The sequence below is a fragment of the Poecilia reticulata genome, linkage group LG2, assembly GCF_000633615.1.
Source record: "Poecilia reticulata strain Guanapo linkage group LG2, Guppy_female_1.0+MT, whole genome shotgun sequence".
NCBI lineage: Eukaryota > Metazoa > Chordata > Actinopteri > Cyprinodontiformes > Poeciliidae > Poecilia > Poecilia reticulata.
In genome coordinates this window covers 23,733,421-23,758,204 of record NC_024332.1, presented here as the reverse complement: position 1 = coordinate 23,758,204, position 24,784 = coordinate 23,733,421, and the positions used below count along the sequence as shown (strand labels likewise).

At 40.7% G+C, this 24,784-nt stretch overlaps 2 protein-coding genes across 4 annotated transcripts in view; both read left to right on the top strand.

Annotated features, from left to right (window-relative positions):
• Nucleotides 1–9,048, top strand: part of dgkh (diacylglycerol kinase, eta) — a 33,444-nt gene extending 24,396 nt beyond the window's left edge. Inside the window, exons 24-26 of the mRNA XM_008437511.2 lie at nt 1,173–1,300; nt 2,554–2,684; nt 4,547–9,048. Of these exons, the coding sequence (XP_008435733.1) occupies nt 1,173–1,300; nt 2,554–2,684; nt 4,547–4,599 (312 nt within the window). The 3' untranslated portion in view covers nt 4,600–9,048. The remainder of the gene's footprint in view (nt 1–1,172; nt 1,301–2,553; nt 2,685–4,546) is intronic.
• Nucleotides 9,049–14,259: 5,211 nt separating this feature from the next.
• Nucleotides 14,260–24,784, top strand: part of akap11 (A kinase (PRKA) anchor protein 11) — a 28,568-nt gene continuing 18,043 nt past the window's right edge. For 2 of the 3 annotated variants that reach the window (XM_008437566.2, XM_008437553.2), the window contains exons 1-5: nt 14,260–14,331; nt 22,311–22,412; nt 23,735–23,845; nt 23,919–23,972; nt 24,080–24,205. In XM_008437566.2, the coding sequence (XP_008435788.1) occupies nt 22,350–22,412; nt 23,735–23,845; nt 23,919–23,972; nt 24,080–24,205 (354 nt within the window). In that variant the 5' untranslated portion in view covers nt 14,260–14,331; nt 22,311–22,349. The other variant, XM_008437558.2, reaches the window with a different exon arrangement.

Sequence of the window (24,784 nt, the reverse complement as noted above, 5' to 3'; positions counted from 1 at the left end):
CTGACCTATCTACCAACCTGATAATCGGGTCGTCTGCAGGTAATTTAGCACCACGTTCTCCACCAACATGCTGTGCGCGAACAGAGAAGGGTGACCATCGTCCGGCCACGCCCCGACCCAGTCGTGGAAGGCTCTCCTCGCCGACTGGAGTCGGACTGTTTTGTTGATATTCCGTTTAGTGCAGCTCCATCTAGTGGATGCATAACGTAACTCCAGCCTCTACTGTAGGGTCTATTCTATGCGCCTTATATATGAAAAAAGTTTTAAAATAGGCCATTCATTGAAGGTGCGCCTTATAGTGCGGAAAGAACGGTACCTTTGCAGGTTATTTTGCTTTTAAAATGTAACGTTTCAGCTTTGACTTTCTGATTAGTTCAAGCCACTCCCTTCATAAATCACAAGATATGTAACTGTAATTTAAAAAAAAGAAAAAAACGTATTTGTCAAAATGAAGTTTTTGACAAAGATTTTGACAAAGATCAACATTTGGTAGATCATGATTGATTTTCCAAAAGCAATAAAAAGATAAGACATCAAAGTGGCGTGAATACTTTTTATAGTCACTAGCTGCGTTTCCATTGACCAAATAATTGTGGCAATTGGACTTTAGAAAACAAACACAGCAATTACAAAAAGGCTCCATTTTATCGGTAAAACGTTTTTGCACTAGGATGAGGCGGCTTTTCAGCTGTATCAAAATTAGTATGTTTCGCAAAACTGCAATGGCAACACTTTTTCGCATCACACAAGTCATGTGATCAACCACCTGATGTTACTACTGGCAGAAAAAGACAAAGAAGAAGAAGACATGAAGTGGCAGGAGGACGGCGGCGCAGCATGTTTTGTAACATCTTATCACGTGAACAATCTTATTCACGTGTGACTGTGATTGCATTTCTTATTCAACAGAAACACTGCAATTGCAAAATTTAGTTTTTTCGACATTAGCATAATATCGTTGATGTTTTGCTCAATGGCCGCAGCTAGTGTACGCTGCGGCCATTGATTGGCAAAAGGCTGCATCGGGCCCCATAAAGACAATGTTTTACGGTGCATCCCGCCCCTCCCCATCTAATTCACAAAGTGTTCCCACGGTTTTGCTGCTAGTCTTGCTAAAATGTAGCATTGCTCCAGAGAACAAGAGAGTTGAGTAGCTAAATGAAAGGCTATAGGTTGACTGTGCTTATGTACCAGGACCCCTCTCTGGGTTACGGCAAGAGGAACAGTCGCAGCAGCGTGTTCCGCATAGTGCCCAAGTTCAAGAAGGAGAAGGCCGCCAAGAAGACGAGCCCTCAGTCAGGTAGGGGCGCTCGCACCGTCACCTCTCTGAGCAGACACACGTACCCACAGCTGCTCAGGAAGGGTCAAAGGTCAATTAGCCCGAAGCGTAACGTGGTGCCTCGGAGGCCGCGTTGCTTCCTTTAGATAAGGACGTGCATGAAGTCGACACGTAGAGGTGGAAATGCTTGGTGACACAAACGGCGTGTGGTTGAGGTGTTACATCCCGAACCATCAACCTGCACCCCCACCCCTTCATTCATGCTCCCGTCCGGGTTTGTGGAAGAGCGGAGGTGATCCGGTTGTAGCTCGTCAGGCTGAACCGGTTGTCCAGACGGGTAGGGGGGGGGAGGGTCTTCCTGTCACCGCAGGCTGAACTTCCTGCAGACCTCTAAGGCTTCTGCCTCCTCTCTCCTCTCTCCTCCTCCATCTTCTGTGTCCCAACCCCAGTTGATGCTAAGCCTGTCACAATAATCAATAAATCAGTGAATCTCATGATGAACTAAGAAACATTTGCATGGTTCAGCATTTTTCTCTTTTCTCTCTCTCTTTCTACCAAACACTGGATGACTGAAGTCTTCAGTCTGGTACTTTGGTCTCAATTTGTCCCTTTTTTCTTTTTCTTTTAATCAGTTTAATTTGCAAAGACCTGAGCGTCCATTTTGTTTGTTCCTTTTAGTTGTTTTCTTTATTTATTTTGAATATTCAAAATGTCTCCCAGTTCAGTGTTAAATGTTTGTTAGCAGGTGAACTTGCATTATTATGGCATTATGACTATATTACTTGAAAATGGTCTCAAGACAGCAATATTCTCGTTTATCACAATAACTACTGGGACAATTTGTTATTGTGGCAGGCCTAGTTAAAGCATGACCCCCTCCCCCAGCCCTCCTTCATCTGCACTCACCCCAAACTCTCACCTGAAACAGGTTGCATCCTTCTTACCACCTATCAGCCTCTTCATCCTTTCCCTGCCAATCCGCCGCCACTGCATTTCTCTCCATCCTTCCTCTCTTCCTCACCTGTAATTTACCAGTTTGAGCCCATCTGAGCTTTTCTGTGTGTGTGTGTGTGTGTGTGCTTGTTTGTGACGCCATCGCCATGTGTGTGTGTGTGTGAGAGAGAAAGATCCTGGGTGAAATGAGTCAGAGATTCAGGTGAAGTGGTACCTGTGAGGCGCTCTGAGCTCCTCTCTGCTCTGCTTTGTGTGTGTGTGTGCGTGTGTGTGTGTGTGCGTGTGTGTGTGTGTGCGGGTGCGGGTGTGTGTGTGAGTAGTGGAGAGGTGGGGCACAGAGGAGGTGGGCGTCTGGCTGGAACAGCTGAGTCTCGGGGAGTACAGAGACACCTTCATACGGCACGACATCCGAGGCTCAGAGCTGCTGCACCTGGAGAGGAGGGACCTAAAGGTAATCACACACACACACACACTGGTGTTTACAGCTCGTAGTGAGTCCGACAATCAGTTCTTCCTGTCTCCTGTTGGTGTGTTGCTTCTCTATGGCTCTGTGGCCTGTCCCATGTCTCCCTGCTGCATCGCTCTGCTTGGCTTCCACTGTCTGGTGTTGCTCGGTGATTAAGACCTGCTAACCCACTAACACTGTGTTTACTGACCAGGAGGGAAGCAGAAGACGCTGGGGGGGCGGGAGGGGATTCAAGCCTAGCTTGAGCGACTTGTTGAAGACCACAATCTGATGACCTGTGATGTTTTAAAGGGGCAGCATTGTGTAAAATCATCTTTTTTGAGCTTCACATCGTGTAATAATGTTTTTCGCTCATCAACAACGTACCTGGAGTGTTGCCTTGACTCTTTCATGGATGTCTGAGAAATCCTTCATGGCAACAATTCAGCTGTGCAAAAACGCCTGGTTGGACCGAGCAGCTCCTCCTAAAACACAAAGACGTATATCAGATTTAGCATGAACTGATAATATAAGGGTGATTCTGTTAAATATCTGACAGCCAGATGACTGTTTTGTGCTTTTGACCCATTCATATTTTTGTTTATTTACAGGTTTATTGTGTTTTAGGTCTCTGACTCTAATTGCTTCACTGCACTGAATGAAAAATGTCTTATAGGATTTTTGTTTTTGCTCTACTTCTGTTCAAATTCTTTAGTGTACAAACTAAATTATAATTCATACTCTAAAATGTTTTTGTATTGTTATCTTGTGTATAAAGAACTGAGTTTCTCTCTTTAGTCTGGTCTGTGATCAGTCCTGCTTGACAAACCTTAAAAACACACAAAAAACAAAACTAATGCTTTCAAGTTTGGATAAAAACAGGGGGAAAGAGATTATTTCATATCCAACTTTTAAATACATGTGCTTTTGAATAAAACCCGGCATCAGTCTAAGATGTGATCTCGCTTTCTGCTTCTTTACTGGTTCTTCAGTGAACCAGTAAAGAAGCAGCACCAGGACTGAAACCCAATCAGTCGTCCTGTCACGGTTAACTTTTCCTTTTTAGGGAAGTTGGTTTTGTGTCTGAGAAATAATAAACTGATGTTCATTGTTTCTCGTGTTTATTGTTTTAAAATGATGCTGCCACATATTATGAGTGTTTATGTAGTTAAAAAAGTCAAGTTAAAAATGTACAAAAATTTTTTCTTCAAATCTACTGCAATGGACAATTTTGAGTCTAGAAACCTTGGCATGTTCTATCCTAAAATGAGTTGGGATCAAGAAAAGCACTCACTCCTAGGTTGTACTTTCTAGTTCATGAAATGTGTCAATAGCTGCGTTTCTATTATGAATGAACACAAAACTTTGTCAATGTTCCGCTAATGTAAAAAAAACAACAAAAAAAAACACACAATTTCAGAATTGCTGTGTTTTCATTAAATAAGAAACGTGATCAAAATCACACGCAAATCAGTTTGTTCACGCAGTAAATCATTAAGAAACAGGTCGTCTTTATCTTTTCCACCGGTGGTAACACCCAGCTGTTGGCCATGTGACTCGTGTGATGCGAGAAAGTGTTTCCACTGCACTTGTGAGAAAAACCACCACATCCAATCGCAAAAACGTACTTTTTTTTTTTTTTATTGGCATGTTTCCATTAAGCTAATTTTTGGAATTCCTATTTTTCAACGTTATGGTCCAAGGAAACGCAGTCATTGTTGCAGAACAGGTCTTCCTTTGTTCTATAGCGGTAGTGTTTTGCTCAATTGCAAATAGGAGCCATAGAAATCCCCAACAGCTCCTCATACTAGCTTGTGTTTGGTCACAGTGCTTGACTTCTTCTGTTTTGTCTCCCTGTTGGATCTCAGGATCTGGGGATATCGAAAGTGGGTCATATGAAGAGAATCCTCCAGGGAACTAAGGAGCTGGCCAAGGTCTCCATGGTCGACCTTTAACCTGGGAGCAATAACTGCCAGAGAGGGGGAAGCCACACATTCCCCCCTAACGTGGGAGTTTGGGAGCACCGTAGGCAGAGAGAGAGAGAGAGGAGATGGGTATTCAAGTGGAGCCGGCTTTAACCGCTCCGCCGTGAGCGCCTTCGTGACGGTGGACGGGACCAGGACGTGCGAGTGTGCCTGTGTGCGCGTGTGTGTGCGTGTTCGTGCTGCGGTGCCAACATGACAGTCCAGAAAGCTGAGGAAAGTTCAAAATGGAAGTCAAGAATCTTCATAGCAACAACAAAAAAAGAAGCCATTTCAAAGTTAATAACCACTCATAGCACACTATCAGGTATGCAAGAATCCATATTAATAACTAGTTGTCTGATGAACTAGTAGCATAACTAAGACTTCCATGAGTTTGGGGTTCACTTTGAGTTGGAGTTGAACGTGAACTGCAGATGAATCTTGAGCATTAAAGCAACCCTCGGGATTTCTGCCGAAGCAGAACAACAAACATCTCCATCTGCTGTCGGGGCGCGGTCGCATGCTACGCTTGCTAAACTTTTAAGTATCTTTAACTGCATGATTAGTGTCTTGATTTTTTTGGTGTGCAAGATAACACTTGAAGAAGTTTTACATGTCTTATTAAGTATTACGATGCCATTTGTTACTACTGAAACCAAGATGGTGTGCTTATTTTTTTTTTCTTCTCTCGCTCGATTTTATTTATTTTTGCTAGCATGACTATGACGTGTCAAAGATTTCTGTCAAGTGCCATACTTTGGGTCATTTGTTGTAAAACGTGCTTTAGGGCGGTCATCATAGAAAAATGAACGACGAGGTAGGAATCGGTGGAGTTGTTGTCTGTGGATGTGAAAACAGAACCAAAGTGAATGTTGGAGGAAAACCTGACGGTTTTGTTTCGAGGACCGCGAGGCGTCTCACTTCCACTCAGACAGTTTCCAAGGAGACGCTGCTGGTCAGGGGCCAGACAAATATATTATAGTATTGCTCAGTTTTTATTTTTGTTTGTTTTTTTGTTAGGAATACCTAAAAAGGCACTTTTCACATCTTGCTTTATGCAAGTGCAAATCCTCATATCATTACATTGATTAAAAACAACAACAAAAAATCACCTCAACTTTGTATCTTTTGGCAGTTTTAACTAATGCAAGATAGCAATTAGGTAACAAGTTTTGAATATGTAACGAAGCAGTTGATCTTCTATTTCCACGTTGATAGAAACTTTTTCCTATTAGTTTCTTTAAGGTCGATGGCATTACAGGGTATATTTCTAGATGTGATGCTAGGTTTGTACATACTTATGCACTGTACATACGGTAAACAAGTGGATGCAAACAATGTTTGTAAGTGTTGTAGCCTTATGCATTTTGTAGTTTTGCTGACTTGGCATGCATTCGTGAAGAACTCCCCCTTTTGGACAGAGTGTAAAACACCTTAAACAGTCGTGCATTGCTGATTTTGTTCTGCTCTCCTGTACATGTTAACTTTGTTGTATTCTAATGATGGTGCAATATCTGATCTCTTGTTTTGTTTCTCTCTCTTAAACTTTGCAAAATGATCTCTATCTGTTTGGGGGGGGGCATCTAAAACTTGTGTTTTTATTTCTGTTTATGGTTTTTGGTTTCTATATTTTTAGTCTGGGACAATTTTTAAAGTTCGACCCCACAGCTGTTTCTTACATGCTCCAGACTTCTTCCAGTGGTTGATTTGTTTGTAGATTCGCTCCTCTGTGCTTCCAAGATGATACTCTAATAAGACTGTCTGTGAATGGATTGACTAGGCAGACGTGACTGTTGTGTTATCATGTATCATAATGTTTGTTTGTGCATTTGTGTGCACAGACAGTTAGTAGCCTGACATGCAAGCAGTTGTATAAGTTCAGCTGCAAAACAATCCGTATTTTTGCCTTTTTTTTTTTTTTGGCTTAAAAAACGAATCAATATTTTGCAGGTTATGATACCCTGTTAGATTTGCACATTCAAATGTATTCGTCCCTATAAGACATTATGAGAGAACAGAGGAAGACAGGCGATAAAGCTTTTTTCATTTCTTCCAATGCAACGTGACATTTGATAACTGAGGCTAGGGATTAATAGTTGGTCATTTTAGCTTTGCAGTAGCTGCGTTTCCATTACAAATGTGCGCAAAACTTTGTTGGTGTTTCGCTGAAGTGAAGTCGCAGTTGCGGTGTTTCCTCTAAATAAGACACAATTAAAATCCCACCTGAATAACTGTTCACGTCATTAAGAAACCATTCTGCACCATCATCCTCCTGCCACTTCCTGTCATCTTCTTTGTCATTTCCACCAGTAGTAACATCTGGTTGTTGATCACATGACTCGTGTGATGTGAAAAAAGTGTTTCCATTGCGGTTTCATGAAATACACTAATTTCAATACGGCGGCGTAACCACCTCATCCTAGCTCAAAACCTTTTCTTTTAGAAAAACTTGAGTTTTTTCAAAATTGTAGTGTTTCTATTAATTGAATTTATTTTTTCTATCCCAGTATGATCAATGGAAACGTAGCTATTGTATCCCTTTCAGTTGATATTACGCTAATAGTGTCTTACAGTGCAATTCATACCACTTGGTGCCACAACCTTCAATGTACTTCAGGTGAGTTGACAGCAACTCACCTGCATGGCTTTCAGTTGTTTCTGATAAGTGTGGCACGCATCACTATTTTGCCTTCTTGGAGAACCACTTTTGGTGACCTAAAGATTCAAAATCTTGCAAATTCCTCTTGTCAAAACAACTCGAACTCTGTCAAATTGGATGGAGAAACTTTTTAAGCCTCCAATTTTTAAATCTTGGATTTATATGTGGACTTTAGCTAGGCCGTTTTAACACATGGATTTACCTAGATCTAAGCATTGTCACCTTGGATGTGTCTTCTGACAGTCTCACCTCTCAAGTCTTTTGCAGTTATTTCCCGTCTCGATCTCATCAACTATGGCTAGTTTCTCTTTCCCTGCTGATGAAAACATCGCCAATCCATGATGCTGCCACCACCATGTTTCATGGGGTTTGTGTTTTCAGGTTTGTGTATATCGTTAGTTTTCAACACGTATATGCCAAACAGCTCTGAGCAGTTTGTTAAAGTTTTTACTCTCAGCTTACTTTTGTGGGAAATTGGTTGCATGTTGTTGTATTTAGAGGCATCAGACTAAAAACGGGTGAGTAAAAATGCAAGCAAACACTTTCTAAATTTTTATTCATATAAAAAAAAAACTGCTAAAAAAACAATCATTTTAATTTTCTTTGCACTCTGCAGTTATGTGCTACTGAGTGTTGGTTTGCCACATAAAATCTTATTAAAAGGCATTGAAGTTTGTGGCAGAAAAATAATTAATCATGTATGAATTGTTTTGTAAAGTACTTTCTGCATTTAATGTAGGTAGGTGCAAAACAAAACAAACCGGTTCAACTTCTCTTGTTTTGAGGGACCGCAAGCCCCCAAAAGGTGACTGGATGCATCGTCGTGTGTAATCTGTAACATCCCACAAGGGGGCGATCTAACACACGTCAACTCCCAAAAGCAGGCAGCTGAAGCTCTCGACAGTTTCTTACAGCGACAATCAGTTCGGTTGACTGTGGAGCTCCTCACTGATTTGAACACAAAATCGAGCCAGATTTAATCTTTAAAGACATAAATATGTGTCTTATTTTCTTATCTTGCTGCCAAAGATATTTGTTTTATGAGAACTGACATCCCATTGCAGTGTTAGTCCTTGATGAGGGATCATTTATAGCCTCTCTACGCCCCGTCGCCGTTTTAGACCAGAGTTCTCCTCTTTAATATTTAACATGCTGGGTTTCCCACTGGTCTGTAAATAATGCTGCAAACTGCCTGTTTTTTGTTTTTTTTACCAAAACCAACTGAACCCACGCGGATCTGTAAAAGACAATTGAACACATCGTCGACTTTTTTTTTTGGAGGGGGGGAGAGGGGTTGTGTGATTGTGTGTTTTTAAGTGACGGGAGAAAAGAAAAGTGAGTTTCATTTGTTTACATTACGTTTACAATGGCACAAGTTTCCTTTGTAAGACTATATATGTAGCTACAGACAATATTTGCATATTTATTGCCTAAGGTTTAATGATATAATGTGTATTGTGTTTTCACAGTTGGAATATAATGTTACAGTTCTCACCTCTATTACTTATCTGGATGATTTTGGTAAAGTAGTTGATAATTTCTATGACTACTATAAGTGACTGTTTTCTGTGCCTTTTTATGGTTAGAATGCATGGTTACCTATTTATTACAATTTGGAGTCACTGAGATGTGTATTTTTGTATTCGGAATAAATAAATGATTCAGCCCTTGTTGTACATTTTAAGGTGCCTTGAATCAGGCCACCTGTTCATATCTCTCTTCTTCAATAAAACCAAATACATATGCAGTGTGTTTCCGTCTCCTACTGGTGTGACACCAGGACAATAATTAACGGGTTTTTTATTATTATTATTATTATTATTATTATTGAGGGCCGTGCAGAGACCACTAAAGGGGCAGGTGCTCAAAAAAAAAAAAGGCACATCTATACGCATTTTAGGACGGAATATTAACAAAGCCATTCAGCTTTCAGAGTTTAATAAACAATGATAAATTACAAAATTGTGAGAAATATAATCAAAGCTAAGGAACATCTCTATATAGAGCATAACACTATGCATATAGTGGACTGTAATCTATAAAATAGCTGCCTGTTTGCTACACTTGCAGTGGAGATGAAGACGGTCCATTCAGGAAAGCAGAGCTGCATCAAACTTTAATGTGGAACTGCAGAAAAAATTCAATTGTTAATGCATGCCACCATTAGAAAAGCCTACTGAGTTTTGCTTAAAAAAAAACTCTTAAAAATTAAAATCACACATTTTTGTCTCATGAAGTGAAACAATAATTTGCAAAACAAACTTATTTGCGCATGTCAGAAATCTTTTCTTGCTATTCTAAGTTTTTGTTTGTGACTCAAAGTTTTGCTTGTGATTCTCACATGAGTCGTGGGCAGGGCCTAAAATAATAACAAAATATTTCTGATGTGTGCAAATAAAAGCTTATGTTTGGCAAATAACTTTTTAAGTTCACAAGACAAAAATGAGTTATTTAATTTAAAAAAAAAAAGTTTTTTTAAACAAAACTTTTTGTTTTCTAAAAAGAAATCATTACAATTCCAAAATTTTTGATTATAATTTTATTGTATTTAACTTCATCTGTGAACCAGACCCTAAACTTAAAGTCTGGGTTGAGTTTTTTCCCCTTAATTAATGACATTTTTATTACATACATTATGTCTATCTTGGTAATTCAGGGTGAGTTATTTTTAATTCTAAATTAATATCCTTGTTGGACTTTTATTTAAGTGTTATTCTCCTTCAAGATACATTTACCTAACGCCAGAATAAATGAAATGTACATTATGCAGTAAAGCAAATTAGAAGATTGGACATATATCCATTATGGAGATGATAGAATTTGGACAGGTGATGTGGCCCTTATTGCATAAGCGATACTGAAGAATGACTGATATCATTATAGATACAGGGAAGAAGCTTTTAGTTATCTTGCTTTGCTAGCAAAGTCGTTAGCTAGCAGCTAGCTAATAGCACATCAACAACAGCCTAATGTCTGTATGAWAAAAATACTSAATCGATAGATAAGAACAGTTTCTCCTCACCTGGCTGTCTCCTCCCGCTCAGTAGTTCTTCAGAGAAAGGCAGACGCAGAGGCCTGTCAGTGTCTGTTGTATTTCACTACCTCTCTACTTAAATATACTCCGAGCTGAAGCAGAAACGTTTTCCGTCATCTGACAAGTAGCAAGTCTACTCCACTTTATTCACCAAAAACAATTTTTTTTAATTCACCAAAAACTGTTCTGTAATCTGGAACATTCACTACATTGAGCTCCAGTTAGCCGCCTTATCTCACTGTGCGAGAGGCAATAGGGTATATGCCACGGACTTCCGTTTAAGCACTTCCGCATTTTTTTTTGCCACATAGAATGGTTCCGGTGCACAAGCAACAGTATGTTAACAATGGCTCCTCAGTCACTGCAGGACTATTAATGATGCTTATATAATTATTCAGACGTCCTGAAAAGCTCCAACAACAACAAAGGATTTAAGCTGGATGTGTCAAACTTCACAATAACTTTGATGGTAAGTTAATAAATCATTTGTATTCACCATAATGCCTCATATGTGTGACGTAGCTAACAGGGACAAGCTTACAAAGGTGCGACCCATGACAGAGAAAGCCCTGTCCCCTCTGAGCTTCCTTCTTGATCTCGGTACCTTCAAGAGCAGCTGATCTGCTGACCTGAGAGACCGGTAGGGTATGTAGGGGTGAAGAAGCTCAGAGAGGTAAGCCGGGGCAAGATTATGCAATGATTTAAAAACAAACATAAGAATTTTAAAATGAATCCTAAAATATACAGGCAGCCAGTGAAGTGAGGCCAGGATAGGGGTCACATGCTCCCTCTTTCGAGTTTCTGTTAAAAGTCGTACAGCAGCATTCTGAACCAGCTACAGACGTGAGAGCAGCGACTGACTGACTCCCAGATAAAGGGAGTTACAATAATCCAATCAAGTCGAAATAAAAGCGTGGATCAATGTTTCAAAATGCTGCCTGGAAAGAAAAGATTTCACTGATGCCAATCGCCTTAAATGATAAAAGCTGGACTTAACCTCGGCTCTGATTTGGCTGTCCAATTTAAAATCACTGTCCACCTTAAAACCAAGATCTGTAATAACAGGTTTAAAATATACCTCCAAGGGTCCCAGGTCAACAGAAGAGGACTCACAGGAGCCTCTGGGTCCAAACACCATCACCTCTGTTTTCCTTTCATTAAAATTTTAAAAAGTTCAAGGCCAACCAAGCTTTAATATCATCTAGACATGCCAGGAGATGTTTGATGGAATGGACATCCTTCTGCTTCAGCAGGGGCAAATAAATCTGACAATCATCAGTATAGCAATGAAATGAAATCCCATGTTTCCTAAGGATAGAACCCAGAGGCAATAAATAAAGAGAGAAAACCAGTGGGCCCAGAATTGAGCCCTGTGGGACACCATAAGGCTTATTATGTTGTACAAAAAAACCCCAACAAAAAAAACAAATAATTTTAGTATATGTTATTATGTGTCAGAAGAGGGCTTAGGAAATAATAATACAAAAAACAAAAAAAAATTTTACCAAAAGGGCACTTGGGGGCAAGGAGCAAAAGGGGCAGGTGCTCAAGCACCCCTTGCCCCCCTCTGCATGTGCCTGTTATCATTGTTATTATACTAGCAGGTTATGCTCTAGATGTTGCTGATATCAGCAGCTTTAAAGATACAGTCCACTGGGCTGTACTCTTTTTTTTTTTTTTAAACAAATGTAATCTGACAATTAAAACACAGGTAGATGACACTGTATGGATTAACATTGCATCACAAAGTTTTTAAAAAGTATGCTTAAGAAAAAAAAACACCATGTTCTGCTTTGTTTGTATTTGAGTTGATGACATCACAAGAGGTACAAAACTGGAGCTGATCATTATTGGACTCTGTCGTCTTGACAATTCAATCGATCAATTTTGACGCCTTTCAGATGTGGACCAATCATTTTTAGTGAAATGGTCTTAGCCCCGCCCACTAAGATAATTGGCAAAGCTGAGAAAATGTTTAGATTATTAGCATAATGTAAAAGAAGATCAACTTGAGCTTTGCGTCATGTTATAATGTTACTCCCTCGACTTACCTGAAGCGTTGCTTTGATTCCCTATTTCATGTCTGAGAAATCATTTAATCTCAAAAGAACTCTGATCAGTTGCCTGTTACTTTACGCTGTGCAATCAGAATCATTAGATTAAATCTTTCTTTAGGTCCCAGTGTTAGCTCTTGACAAACATGTCTTTTTTTTTCTTCTTCTAATTTCCAAGAAGCTAAAACCCAGCACAGAATCTGTTGAAGTTTTAAATATTTTCAGTGTCGATGTGCCGACGATAAGCAAAAGTTTCCATAAAATGTGGTTTTGGGAGGGGTGTGTGGACGGGGGAGGGGAAAGGGGTAGGGTATATTTCCAAGGTAAATTAAAAACAGACTTCATCACTGTGACAATACAACTGGAAACAAGTTTGTGAGTTTGTGAAGGTAGGCACAAGCCTCTCTGAATTTAAAAAAAAAAAAACATCAGGACAAAACAAAGCAAAAAATAAATAAAAAATCCTCTGGTGCCAGTATGTCAAATACATCAAATATTCAGCTAAATATTTGTAGTTTAGGTCTCTGTCTTGTGAGTCTCTTGGCTGCTTCTTTCTCTCACCTTCACCATGTCTTGGTTTGCAGTTGCACCAAGCTTTCATTCTCAAACGATTAATCAGTTCTCTGGGACATGATATTGATCTATAACCTATAACCCTACTTTAAACTCCTGCGCCTGTGCTAAACAGTGGAATCGTTCCCCGACCGCCCATCAAAGTCAGCGGCTCCTGTCAGCGCTGCTGTTTAGTTTTCTAACTCTTCTGAGGTTATTAAAAAAACAGCTAGATGTATAATGACATTCAATCACGTATACCTATCCAGGCTATCCTTTTTCAGAATTTTATTTCTGAAAAAAGAAGAAAAATCTTGAAACTCTCCTTTCCTTCTTTATTCCATTTATGCTCTATCCACTTAACATCCCAATAAAATACATTGGCATTTCTGGTTAAAACTAAGTGTGAGGATGTTTAAGGGGTGTGAATAATTTTGTCAGTCACTGCACAGAAAGAGTGGGAAAAACCTGAGTGTGGAGTTTGGTAGGATTATCCACTACATGTGGATGCTTACATCATCACTGTGTGACTTGTGTGCAGTCAGAGTACATGAATTGTCACACACTAAGTAGCAGAGAAAATGTTAGCCGATTTTGAGACTGAAGTAAAATATGCAGCAAACGTTTAAGCCACCCTTAATATATTCGATATTCTACTTCCTAGCAGCTAGATTTTGTAAGATTTTTTTAGTTTATCTCAAAGTTTTAGTTGTTTTTCCACGTAGCTCCTTCTTGCTTAAGTCTATGTAGCAAGTTCATGAAGAGGAAAACAAAAAAGAAGCGAAAATATGAGACAATCCCAATTATTCCTTTTTATATTCTAAGTGATTAAATGTATTGCCTCGCTTATTAACCCTTCATGTAGATGTATTATTCACAAAATATTACGAATAAAAATTAACAGTGCTGAAGCTGAGTGATGTACACTCACACAAGTTGCCATGTTTCAGTACGGGAGTAATTCTACTTTTTTTATGCTCCTCAAATTCTCAATTTTGGATTATTTTTGTCCTACACAGTGCGACATCTTTTTTTGAATCTGGGTTCTACTTGTGATGCCTGACTTTTGTTTTCATGGGAAGACTATGGAAAGACTGCAATAGGCCGTGAATGTGAAGCTCGGTTCGATTCTGGGAGCCATTTCGTTCGGTCCTGAATGAGTCAACGGCGTAAGTTTGCCTTTAGAAAAACAAATTAATTCCAATTTTACACAATAAAATATTGCAAACGTTTTTACAATATTTCAGCCGTAGAGTCCGGCTCTGATTTTACATGGTGGGTTACGTTGTCACGTTGAGATAAAAAAAAATCCAAAACGGTCGAATCGTTCCCGGACCGCCCATCAAAGTCAGCGGCTCCAGTCAGCGCTGCTGGAGTCCGACGCTGAGAGGTGAGACGGGCGGGGGGGGGCTTTATAACGCAACACGGACTTGTTAAACATTAACAGATAATAGCTGCGTGTTGTTGAAAGAGAGTTAACTGAATGCATGTCAATGTCACCGTCGTTTCTGTGACTAGCTAGTCAGAGATGTTAGGGTGACAAACCGGAGCCGACCGCGGCCTGCCTGCTTCTGCTGCTAGCTTCATGATTGACAGCTTGTCACCTCCCAAGGAGCCTCTCTCTGAAGTGGACTGTTGTCATTTTATATGTACTTAAGGTCTGTTTGAATCTGTATACATATATGTGTGTGTGTACGTATAATGTGCTGCCGCTAGCACGCTGGCTAAGCTTTTGCGTGCTGTGGCCGTGAGAATCACCATCAGCATCCTCAGTGAGGCTCCTCTGTGGCCTTGCTGGCTGCCGCTTCCTGACCCGGGAGCAGGAACAGAAATGCGGCTGGTCCTCCTGCGAACAGCCGGCCTGCTCTGGTGGTAGCTTCCCGTGTAGCCACGGGATGATTGTATCAATTTTGTGTCCTGGTCATAATGCGGTGCGGTTATAATAGGGCTGTCGCAGTGTGTATTTTCTTTACTACACTATAGTTGTTTCTGCCTCCTCTTTTCCACACCCTCACCGTCAGTGGCATCATCTATGAGTATTTCTGACAGACTGCAGCTAAAAGTATTGTCATTTTGAACATTATAGATTTATTTAATAACAGCCACAAACTTCATTGGTAGATGGAAGAAAAACCCTTCCACATATGTATTTCTCAATTTTGTCAATTAAAAAGATGTTTGAAATAGATGATTTTGTTTGGTGGAGTTTCACCTATGCTGTTTCTTTGCCACATTTGAGGTCATCTGCAAACTCCACTGTTCTTTGCTAAAATGCCTCGGACACTTCCATTGGTTTTTTTGTAAACATTGATTTTCTCTTCATTTCAAATATTCTCTGCACAGAAAAAAAGAAACCCATCAAAAAAACTGAGTTGTTTTGTTACAACTCCTCAAATTAAGAAAATATATTAGGTCTATTAAGTTTTCATGTTAAACAAACAGAAATTACGTTTGGCAAACTCAATTCAATTACATGTTACAAATGAACACAGTTTAATTCTTTTTTTCTTCTTTTTTTTTTAACCCTTTTTATGCTGAAGAAAAGCATTCCCACAGCATGATGCTACCACCTCCATGTTTTACTGTGGGTTCACTTAGTCTTCCACAAGTGAAACCTTTTCTTCAACATGATGGGTTTCTGTACACAACTTTTGGCAAATGGTGACTGTTTTTTTTTTGTTGTTAGTTTCTTTTTTTTCCCAGTCAGATGGACATGTTGTGATAGCTTGCTTTGTGTCCTACTCTTTCTGTTTTCACATGATGGATTGAACAGCAGTTTGTAGGAAGAGGACAAAGGTATTATGCTGTTTTCTCATTATAATCTGGAATCTTGTTTTCTTTATGACTCATGTTTAGTTTGGTGAGATATCGGTCAAAATGGCTAACTGTTGCAGAGAGGGGATAAACAGACCTTACTGAAGAAGGAATTGTGTCTCCAGGGAGTAAAATTACAGAAGACATATGTGGATTCAATCTGAGACACTTCATCCTTATTAAATTCCAGCTGTTTCTGCACGGAGACGACTGGGTTTTGCCCGAGTTCAAAAAAGACAACTCCCTTGAGCCTCTAAATGTTTTCTGTAGCTCCGTGTAACATCTGCTTGTTAAGTAGAGCAGCTAATCGAGTAGAAATGGACAGAGAGGAATTTAGTGTCTTCATCCTAAAGGTCTCAGAATCATTTAGGAAATAACATGACACTTCCGTTATTCTCAGCAAATCAAATCAGTTTCCTGTAATTTCATTGTTTAGCAACACAACAAAACAAACAGGTTTATCTGGAGTCGGCGCTCTTCTCAAAATTAAAGCTCACAGGTCTTTGAGAGAGCGAGCTTGTTTAATATATGACTTGAACATGATCTCAAAACAACAATATTATCGTTTATTGCAATAATTACTGGGACAGTTTATTCTCCAGCAATAAACTGGGACTAGTCTTGTCCTTTTCTGACAGGACTAGTGTCATTTTAACAACTCCAAACAACTGGTGGTAGATTTGTTCTTATTTTCAGACATCCAGTAGCTCCTGGGTGTCACCCTGTCAGCAGTCATCATGCTTTATTTAAGCCACGCTGAGAGCAGATGTGACGTCAGACTTCGAAAGTGTGGAACCACTTTAAAACAGATAATTTATTACTTCAAAATTAAACATTTTCCTTTGGCCTGCTGCTGTTGAAAGTGAAGCATAACTTTGTTCAAACTTTGTGTAATGGGATCCAAAACAACTAAAACGGCAAAAGTAGAAAATGGTGACAGTTTGAAGTATGGCTTTTTGTTGTATTTGTTGAATGAAATGTAAAATGTAGTTTTCTCTTTCTTGATCTGGCCTTGATTCCTCCTCCGAGTTCACTTTTATGCATCTGACTGATACCGAAAATGGTAAACTTTGAGTCTTCCTCCGTTAGGAACCGCTTCTACACAGAAGAGTGTTGTGGTCTGCGTGGCCGACTAGTGCTAATGTCTTTGGTCAGAACACGGTCAGACTGCCAAGTTCCCAACTGCTCAATCACTGACCACCACAGTTGGAGTATTTGTGATTCATGATTACAACAATGATGTCGCTAAGATAGGGGAACAAAAAAAAGCCCTTCAACATCTCAGTCTGGAGGTCATTGGACCTTGATCCTGTATTGTCTGTTCATCCATTCTGTTGCAGACTTGCTGCTGTGTTTGGGATCGTTGTTCTGGTGACGACCCAGTTTGGGCAAAGCTTCATTTGTCTGACAGACGGCCTCAGACTTGACCCCAGAATGCTCTGACATACAAAGGACATTACACTTCCTGGCCAAACAAAAAGTTGCCTCCTGATGATTTTAACTGAGCAAATAGATCTGAGCTTCCTGTTGGACAGTTAGTGCCTGGACAGCCGGTTTCCAGCTGGCAGAAAGTTATTTAACCCGAGCTGATGTAATGAGGAGCTTCTCATTTCTCAAGCAACCGTGCTGAAAGGCGCATCCTGTGGTCGTGGAAAAGACGTTGGTCTGTTTAAGAAGGGTCAGATTGTTGGCATCAAGCTGAGAAAACATCTGGAGATGCAGAAACAAACACTGGGTTGAGAACCGTCCAGTGCATTATAAAACACTGGAGGGAAAGTGGAAAACCATCGTGTTTGAGCAAGAAATGTGGTCAGAAAAGAACCCTGAATGACCATGATCTGTGATCTCTGAATTATTTGGTGACGTAAAATTAAAGAAAAACATAACAAAGCCAATAATCATTGAGGCTAACCGAAGAAAGCGATTGGACTCTACAGTGATGGAAAGTCATGTGATCTGGTGAGTCCAGATTGACCTCCTTCCAGAGTGTTTGGCGCTCTGGAAGGAGCGCCAAACATTCCTTGTGTGGGAGGGGAGCACCAGATGAAGTGGTGCTCCCCTCATGCCTTCTGTGGCACCCAGGGAGTGCTTTGTTTCTTTCATTATCTCCAAACCTGGTTCTGCGTCGCCTTCACAGCTCTGTACCAACCAAAACGAAGAACAAGGGACTGGATTTTACCAGGCTCCTTGCATTATGGCCAAGCAACTCTTCCTTTGGTCCCATCTATCCAAAGGACGTTGTTCAAGTAGTCTTGCAAACCCAAGTTACGTTGCCAGGTTCCTTTTAGAGAAGCTTTTTCCCAGCTGCACTTCCACATAAGTCATACTTCTTCATCCCTTTTCAAATGTACCAGTCATGAATTTAAGCATTTAACAAGCTAGCAGAAGCCTGAAGAGTTGGTGCTCTTGGGTTTTTCTCAATTTCTACAAGCATTGCATTGTCTGTCCTAGACTTGAACCGCTGCTGAGAAGACCCAGTAGCAGCCTTAAATGTTTCCCACTTGTAAATGTTGGTCTTCATATTGTTTGGAAATGTCCCAGTAACCCATCCCAGATTAATAGGCACAAGTAATTCCTTTTTTTGTAGTCATTGCCATTTGATTTTCAACCTTAGTGTTCTGTTAAACACACCTTTATGCACCAGAGCAGCAAACTGCTACTGCTTCTTTATTTATAAAACACTTTAAAACAACAACAACTGTGACAGAGTGCTGTAATGAACGTTAAAGTTATGGAACATCTGGACAGCAGAGAGCAAGGGACCCGGGATCGGGCCCTGTGGAACCCCATGTAGTAGAGCATTCAAAACCAGCATATTTACAGACATGGTTCTGGCTGACTGATGAGACCTGAACCATTTTAAAGTGGTGCCGCTAAAACCCAATTGATTGTGTAAAACAAGTTAATGAGATAATAACTCCTGCTGCTATTCATACAATCAAATGCATTTGATAAACACAAACGTTTCTTGCGAGAGCACTGGCTCGACTCGATTGCTCTTTTAGGTTTCCAACAAAGGAAAGAAGTTGTGACTGACTTCCAATTTCCTCCGTCCACCTGCCCATGGACACCTGCGCTTCATTATCCTCCAGTGTTTGTTCTCAGCCATCTGCGAGGGGGTTTCCTTGTGCTCCCACTCGTCTCCCTTGACCTCTGTTTATTTGTTCTTCTGACCACCCACATTAAAAACTTGACCCACTTAAGCCTCCTGACCAAACCGGGCTTCAGACTACACAGTTTCTGCTTATGGCAGGTGGTTGTTTTCTTTTTTTTAGTTTGGCGTCTGAGGTGATCAGCACCAGGGAGTGAGATCTGCTGAGCCTTGTTAGATTTTGGTCAAAGCGATGATGATGGTCTCAGAGGTTTGCATTAGCCTTAACATTTCTGGACGTAACCTCCTGCGGGCTTAAGAGACAGTCAGTTGGACCCAGTGAGGTTTTTACCCAGTGTGCCGTCCGAAAAATTGAGAAAAAGCCAAACAGAAGTAACATCTGATCACTAATATTATGACTATTATGGAAACATAGACAGTCACAGAACATGATAGCTTGTCAGATATTGTGACCACAATGTAACTTACACTGGGCTACAAAAAATACTTTTTGGTAGTTGTTTATGTTTTTTCAACTGAATTAGGGCTATTTTCCACCACTGAATCCAAAATTGACATCTATTTTTCTCAATCAGGTCAGATTTTTATTCTAATTTGATTTAGAGAAATCTGATCTTCTGACTGAATTGATGACATTTTTGTGACGTTATCAGTTCATTTCCGATAATATTTCTCATTCTAAAAAGGTTTTAGGAGAAAATAATATATTTTCTAACATAGTGTATAAATTAAATGATACACATTTCAATTTCTGTAAATTGAATAATAAACACTGATGAGGGTTAGTACATGTAAATTGAGCATTACGTCCTCAGTGTGTAAAATTCCCCGTCTCCTTCCTGTCCTGATGGAGTCTCTCCTCCTGCTCTTCACTCACTGATCAGATTCTCAGGAAACCGATCCAGATGTGAGAACAAGTCCTGCATTTTGACCCTGATGTTGCTCCATAGTTCAGAAAGTTGACCTGACTGAGGAAAACCAATGAGATTTTTGGATTCACATCAAAATTACGCTAAAATAGTACGCTAAAATAATACGCTAAAAAACAAAAAAAAACAGAATTTTTTGTCTCTTGACCAGTGTTATCGTAAAATACTAAACTTTACTATTCTACTATCAAGTACTTACTGATTTTATATTATCAGTTCTTTGCAAATATGGTGTAACATCTATTGACCCTTCATAAGCTTTTACAAGGTTTTTTTTGTGTTTATTTGTGTGTGGCTTTGGGCAGCGCTGTAGAGAAAAACAGCCTTACATGGCACTGGTTTAGGGAACTGACGGTCTGATGGGACGCCTCTCCTGCTCACTTCCTCGCTGTGTGCTTTTCCCCAAGTGTCGCGCTCAGCCAGGTGTCTCAAATATAATGGGCTACTTGTGCCGACTGCCCTTGTGACTGAATCAGGATGCTGTGGATAGCTGGGGTCAAGCCCTGGGGTGTTTCTGTTGAGGCCCCAGTGAGAAGTCTGGAGGTCCTGGACGACCAGAGGAAGATGACGGCATTCGTTCCTCCCCAGCCGGCTCGTCAGGATACACGAGGCGGACTCAGACGGACCACCTGCCCGCATCTTGACTCGGCTCTATCTGCTCTGGGTCGCACCTCAAAGGCAACGGCTAAGATTTCATGGGAAACTTCTCCTTCTTGTACACTGTAAATATTTTGCCTCCTCTACTGGCACTCCGGCGCTGCTCAGCGAGCGAGTTTCCGCTTACTCAAGACACACACACAGAAGTGCCTGTTTTCTCTGCGCGCCGTTTGATCGTCGTGGCGGGTCACGCCGGTTTCCAGGCTTCCTTGAAGTGCGGCCCGGGGTAACTTCTCAGCCGCCATGACGAGTCCAGACCGGCTCTTAAGAGCTCCGTTCGTGACGGCTTCACTCGAGTGTGAGGTAAACCCGGGTTAGCTGTGTTAACCCGCAGGATTGAGCTCATCGGCACACAGGTGCAGCGGATTAAAGTGGGGGCTTAAAAGTTTTCACACACCTTGAAGTGATGTTTCACAGTTTGCCACAAGCTATGCAGAACACACAAAAGGATGAGGTCACAGCTGAAGTGTCTTCTGGCCACACAGAACAGAGCTGTGTGTTTTAAAACTACACATCACCCTGAAAAATCATCCCCATAAAACATGAGGGTGGCAGCATCATGATGTGGGAATCTTAAGCCTGGACAAGGTAGTTGGGTCACAGGAGAAGTCCTGGAAGAAAGAGGCTACAAAAGACTGGGTGATAAAATTGATATTATTGATTAATGGAATTTTTGGTTTTTGAAGACTTTTTTTTTTTTTTGAGAATCTGGATTTTTAAAAAAAAAATCAATTTACTCCTTGAGCTTCTATAGTTCAGAGTGATGTCACCAAACACAATGTGTGTCCCAACCAAATTTTATCTTTTTTTTTTTTTACTTTGAATTCAGGTCAGTGCCTCAAATGAATATTTTATTTTTAATAACGAGAACATAGTTATAACATTATACGAGAACTCCCAACAGAACAAATAACAAAAAAATAGATCATAAATATTGAACCTCTTGTGACGTTTTACTTTTAACAGATAATAAAAATGTTTTTAGCACATCTTCATTAATTAGTATCAAATAACTGCAAAGGTCTGTCTGTTTTGAAAAAAAAAACCACGAGTCATGTCACATTTTGACAAGACTTTCTCGCTGAAAGAACTTTTTTCTTGTAATTTCAAGACTTTTTTTCTGTTAAAGTTGCGCCTTTGTTCTGCTAATTTCATGACTATATTCCCGTTATTAAATAAAAATTCTCGTAGCTGTCTGTCACTGCACGTCCGTCCGGACAAAGGTTTGTATGCCGGAACACAAAACGTTGTTTAATATAGGAAATGCACTTTTAAAAAAATATTTTCTGTCAGAAATCGATTGGAATTGGATCTGGTGTAAAGGAAAAAAAAGAGCTTTCCTTTAGAAGCCACGTCACCCAGCCCTAACAGCCACCATAAACACACATTAGTTTAGATCAAAGAGTATTCACGTACAAAAGAGCAGAATGCATAGAAATGCCTGCCACACCTTTCAGCTTTTCAATTCATTTCTAAAATGCATTTCTTTCCTCCCACTTCAGAATATTGTTCATCTGTGACCTAAAATCCCCCCAAAAACGCATTAAAGTCATAACCTGAAAAATGGGGAGGAAAGTACAAGGAGTGTGAATGTGTGTGCGAGTCACTGTAATTCTCTCCTGTTTGTGATTCACACACTTTTCCACTGTGGAATTCAGAATTTTTCCACAAATGAAGTGAAAGTTGGATGTTCCCATTTGGCTGTGGTGGTTGTGGTGAAGGAGCACATTAGAGTTCAAAGGGTTCACCTTTTTATTTATTTTTTTTCTTTTGTTGTGCGTCGATATAGGAGGGGAGGGATATCGGGAAATATTTCTGGAAGTTGGTCGGCTGAGTCCATCCTCTTTCTGTTCCCAGGTGAGCCGACCGTCGGAGCGCCAGCGCCTCTCCGTTACCATGGATGTTGGTGTTCGTGTCAGAGGAGGCCCCATCAGGTCCAGGGCGTCCGTACGGAGAGAGGTTTGTCTGCCAGGACACGAAACATTCTCTTCTGAGTGTTTTGATGTAGGAATGCTCACGTTGACGGGGTCCAGATCAGTTCACAGTGCAAGAGGTCCAGAGTCATGTGTGTATGAATCAGTGGTTCTAGCCTCTAGGTGGGGGTTATAGCTGTTTTCTGTTGCTGTTATTCTTCTTAATGCTTTTTTTTTTTCAGTTGTGAAGTATTTGCAGGGACTGATATTTAGACTTCTATTGTTACTAGAGATGCAGCAATATGAAAATTTGGGCAAATATAACTGATATTTACCGATATTCTATATATTTCACTATTGTTTCAACACCTTTGGGGGGGGGGGGGGAAACGAGCAGAAACAGACGGCAACAAGATAAAATAAATAAAATCAACATCGGTTGTTCATATCGGCCCCGGTTTTATTTATCGGATGGATACCGATATATTTTAAAAAAAGGACTAACATCAGTCAATAACAATGTGAGTGCCAATATATTGTGCATCCCTACACAATACGTTACCAGAGTTACCATGGTTACCATGGTGGTGTTGCTAACGGTTAATCACAGGTCTTACATTTTGTCGTGCCAGGACTATTTCATTTCTTAGACATCTTCATTGCGTTCTGTGGCTCAAGGCGGTTGAGGCTATTGCTAACTACCTGCTAGCAAATCCTTGCTAACTAGATAGATAGATTTCTGCGTTTATTGTAGATGACGACATTTGTTTTTACCACTGGCTCACTTCTGTTGCCAGCCCATATGAGGTTAGGTGAGTTCAAAAACAAAATAAACTTTTAAGATGGGTGCTATGGGGGTTATTGTGATTGGGTTTTTTTTGTCTTAAATTTCATTCAAGATGGCATTTAAAAAGTCTTAAATTTGAGTTGCATATATCCTGATAATTGGCTAGGAAATTGCATATTGCAGTTCTTGTGCAAAATGAGCTCACATTGATTTTTTTATGATGACTCTTCTGAGTTGATATGTTGTGTAGCTGCAGCTACCATCTGACCATAGCTGCTTCTTTAAAAAGCCTCCCAGCAGGACAGAACCTGCGATCAGTGTCGGATTGTGATTTAGCTTTTTATTTGTGCAGTTGCTCTCCGTAGGAATGCAGTGGGCAGACTGCTTTAACCACTGGGACAAAGTAGTTTCCAGAGTCGGTTGTGATATAGCAGAGCTTCGTGGACCCGTCAAACGATGTGCCTCCTGCTGTCTGTTTTTAGTGTCATTCTGTCAGGCAGCCGGCCACGGTGAATAAATCCGGAAAGTGCGGTCGGTCCTCGTGTCTCACCGTGTGTGTGTGTGTGTGTGTGTGTTTACAGACGGTGCGTGACTCCGGAGCCCAGTCTGCGAAGAGCCTCTTCAGGAGCAGAAAGGAGCTGTGCGGCGTCGGCCTGGAGCTGCCAGCCAGAGACGCCACGAGACTCTCTGAGGTTTGCTCTGATGGAGCTCAGCCACATCCATGCCTGGATAATGTAACGCTGACCATGAGCTGTGTTCTTTCAGATTCACTTCGTGTGTCTGCCCGGACAATGTGAAGGGGAGGATTCCACCCAGCAGGTTGGGCACCGCCCCACAGCTGCCCCGCTTGTTCGTTTGATCTCGTCATTCAGTCTGACGGGTTTTTATTCTGTTTTGTTGTTTGTCTGTTTGTTTGTTTCACCCAGACTCTGTCGTCCCTGCCCGCCACGCTGTGCGAGCTGCTCAAGTCTCTCCATGCACACAGCCTGAAAAGCGATGAGGTCCTGCTACTCAAAGACTCCCGCAGGCTGGCAGAGCACAGAGACGTTCAGGTAGCTGCCGGCACGCACGTTGGGAAGTTATCTGCTGAGTCAGCAGGACGAGGGAGGCAGAAATGAGCTGGGGAAGTGAGGAGAGCGCAGACAGGAAGTGAGAAAACGACAGTTTGGTTGTTAAACTTCTCTGTACCTGCTGCAACTTTTATTCTCATGTCAACTTTTAATATAGTGTTTGTTATGAGGAAAAAACATTTTCAAGTAACAGTCAGCAGAAAAATCAGATATACTTCTTTGTTTTCGTTGGTTTTGAGGAAAACCAGAAATGTTTTCTTTCTGTTAAAAGAAAACAACATGATTTAGTCAGTGAAGTAGGGGAGCTTTCTGCAGCCAGCTGTAGTTTTAAAATAGAGCAACAGGTGGCGCTCTCATAGGTTTCAGGATTTTTAATATATTTTCAAACAGTTTCAAAGTCTGTCTTGTAAGCTACAAATGTTGGTGCACAACAAACAGTTGAGGGAGGGACAAAGATGAGTGTGGGGGATCCATCCATCCATCCATCCATCCATCCATCCATCCATCCATCCATCCATCCATCCATCCATCCATCCATCCATCCATCCATCCATCCATCCA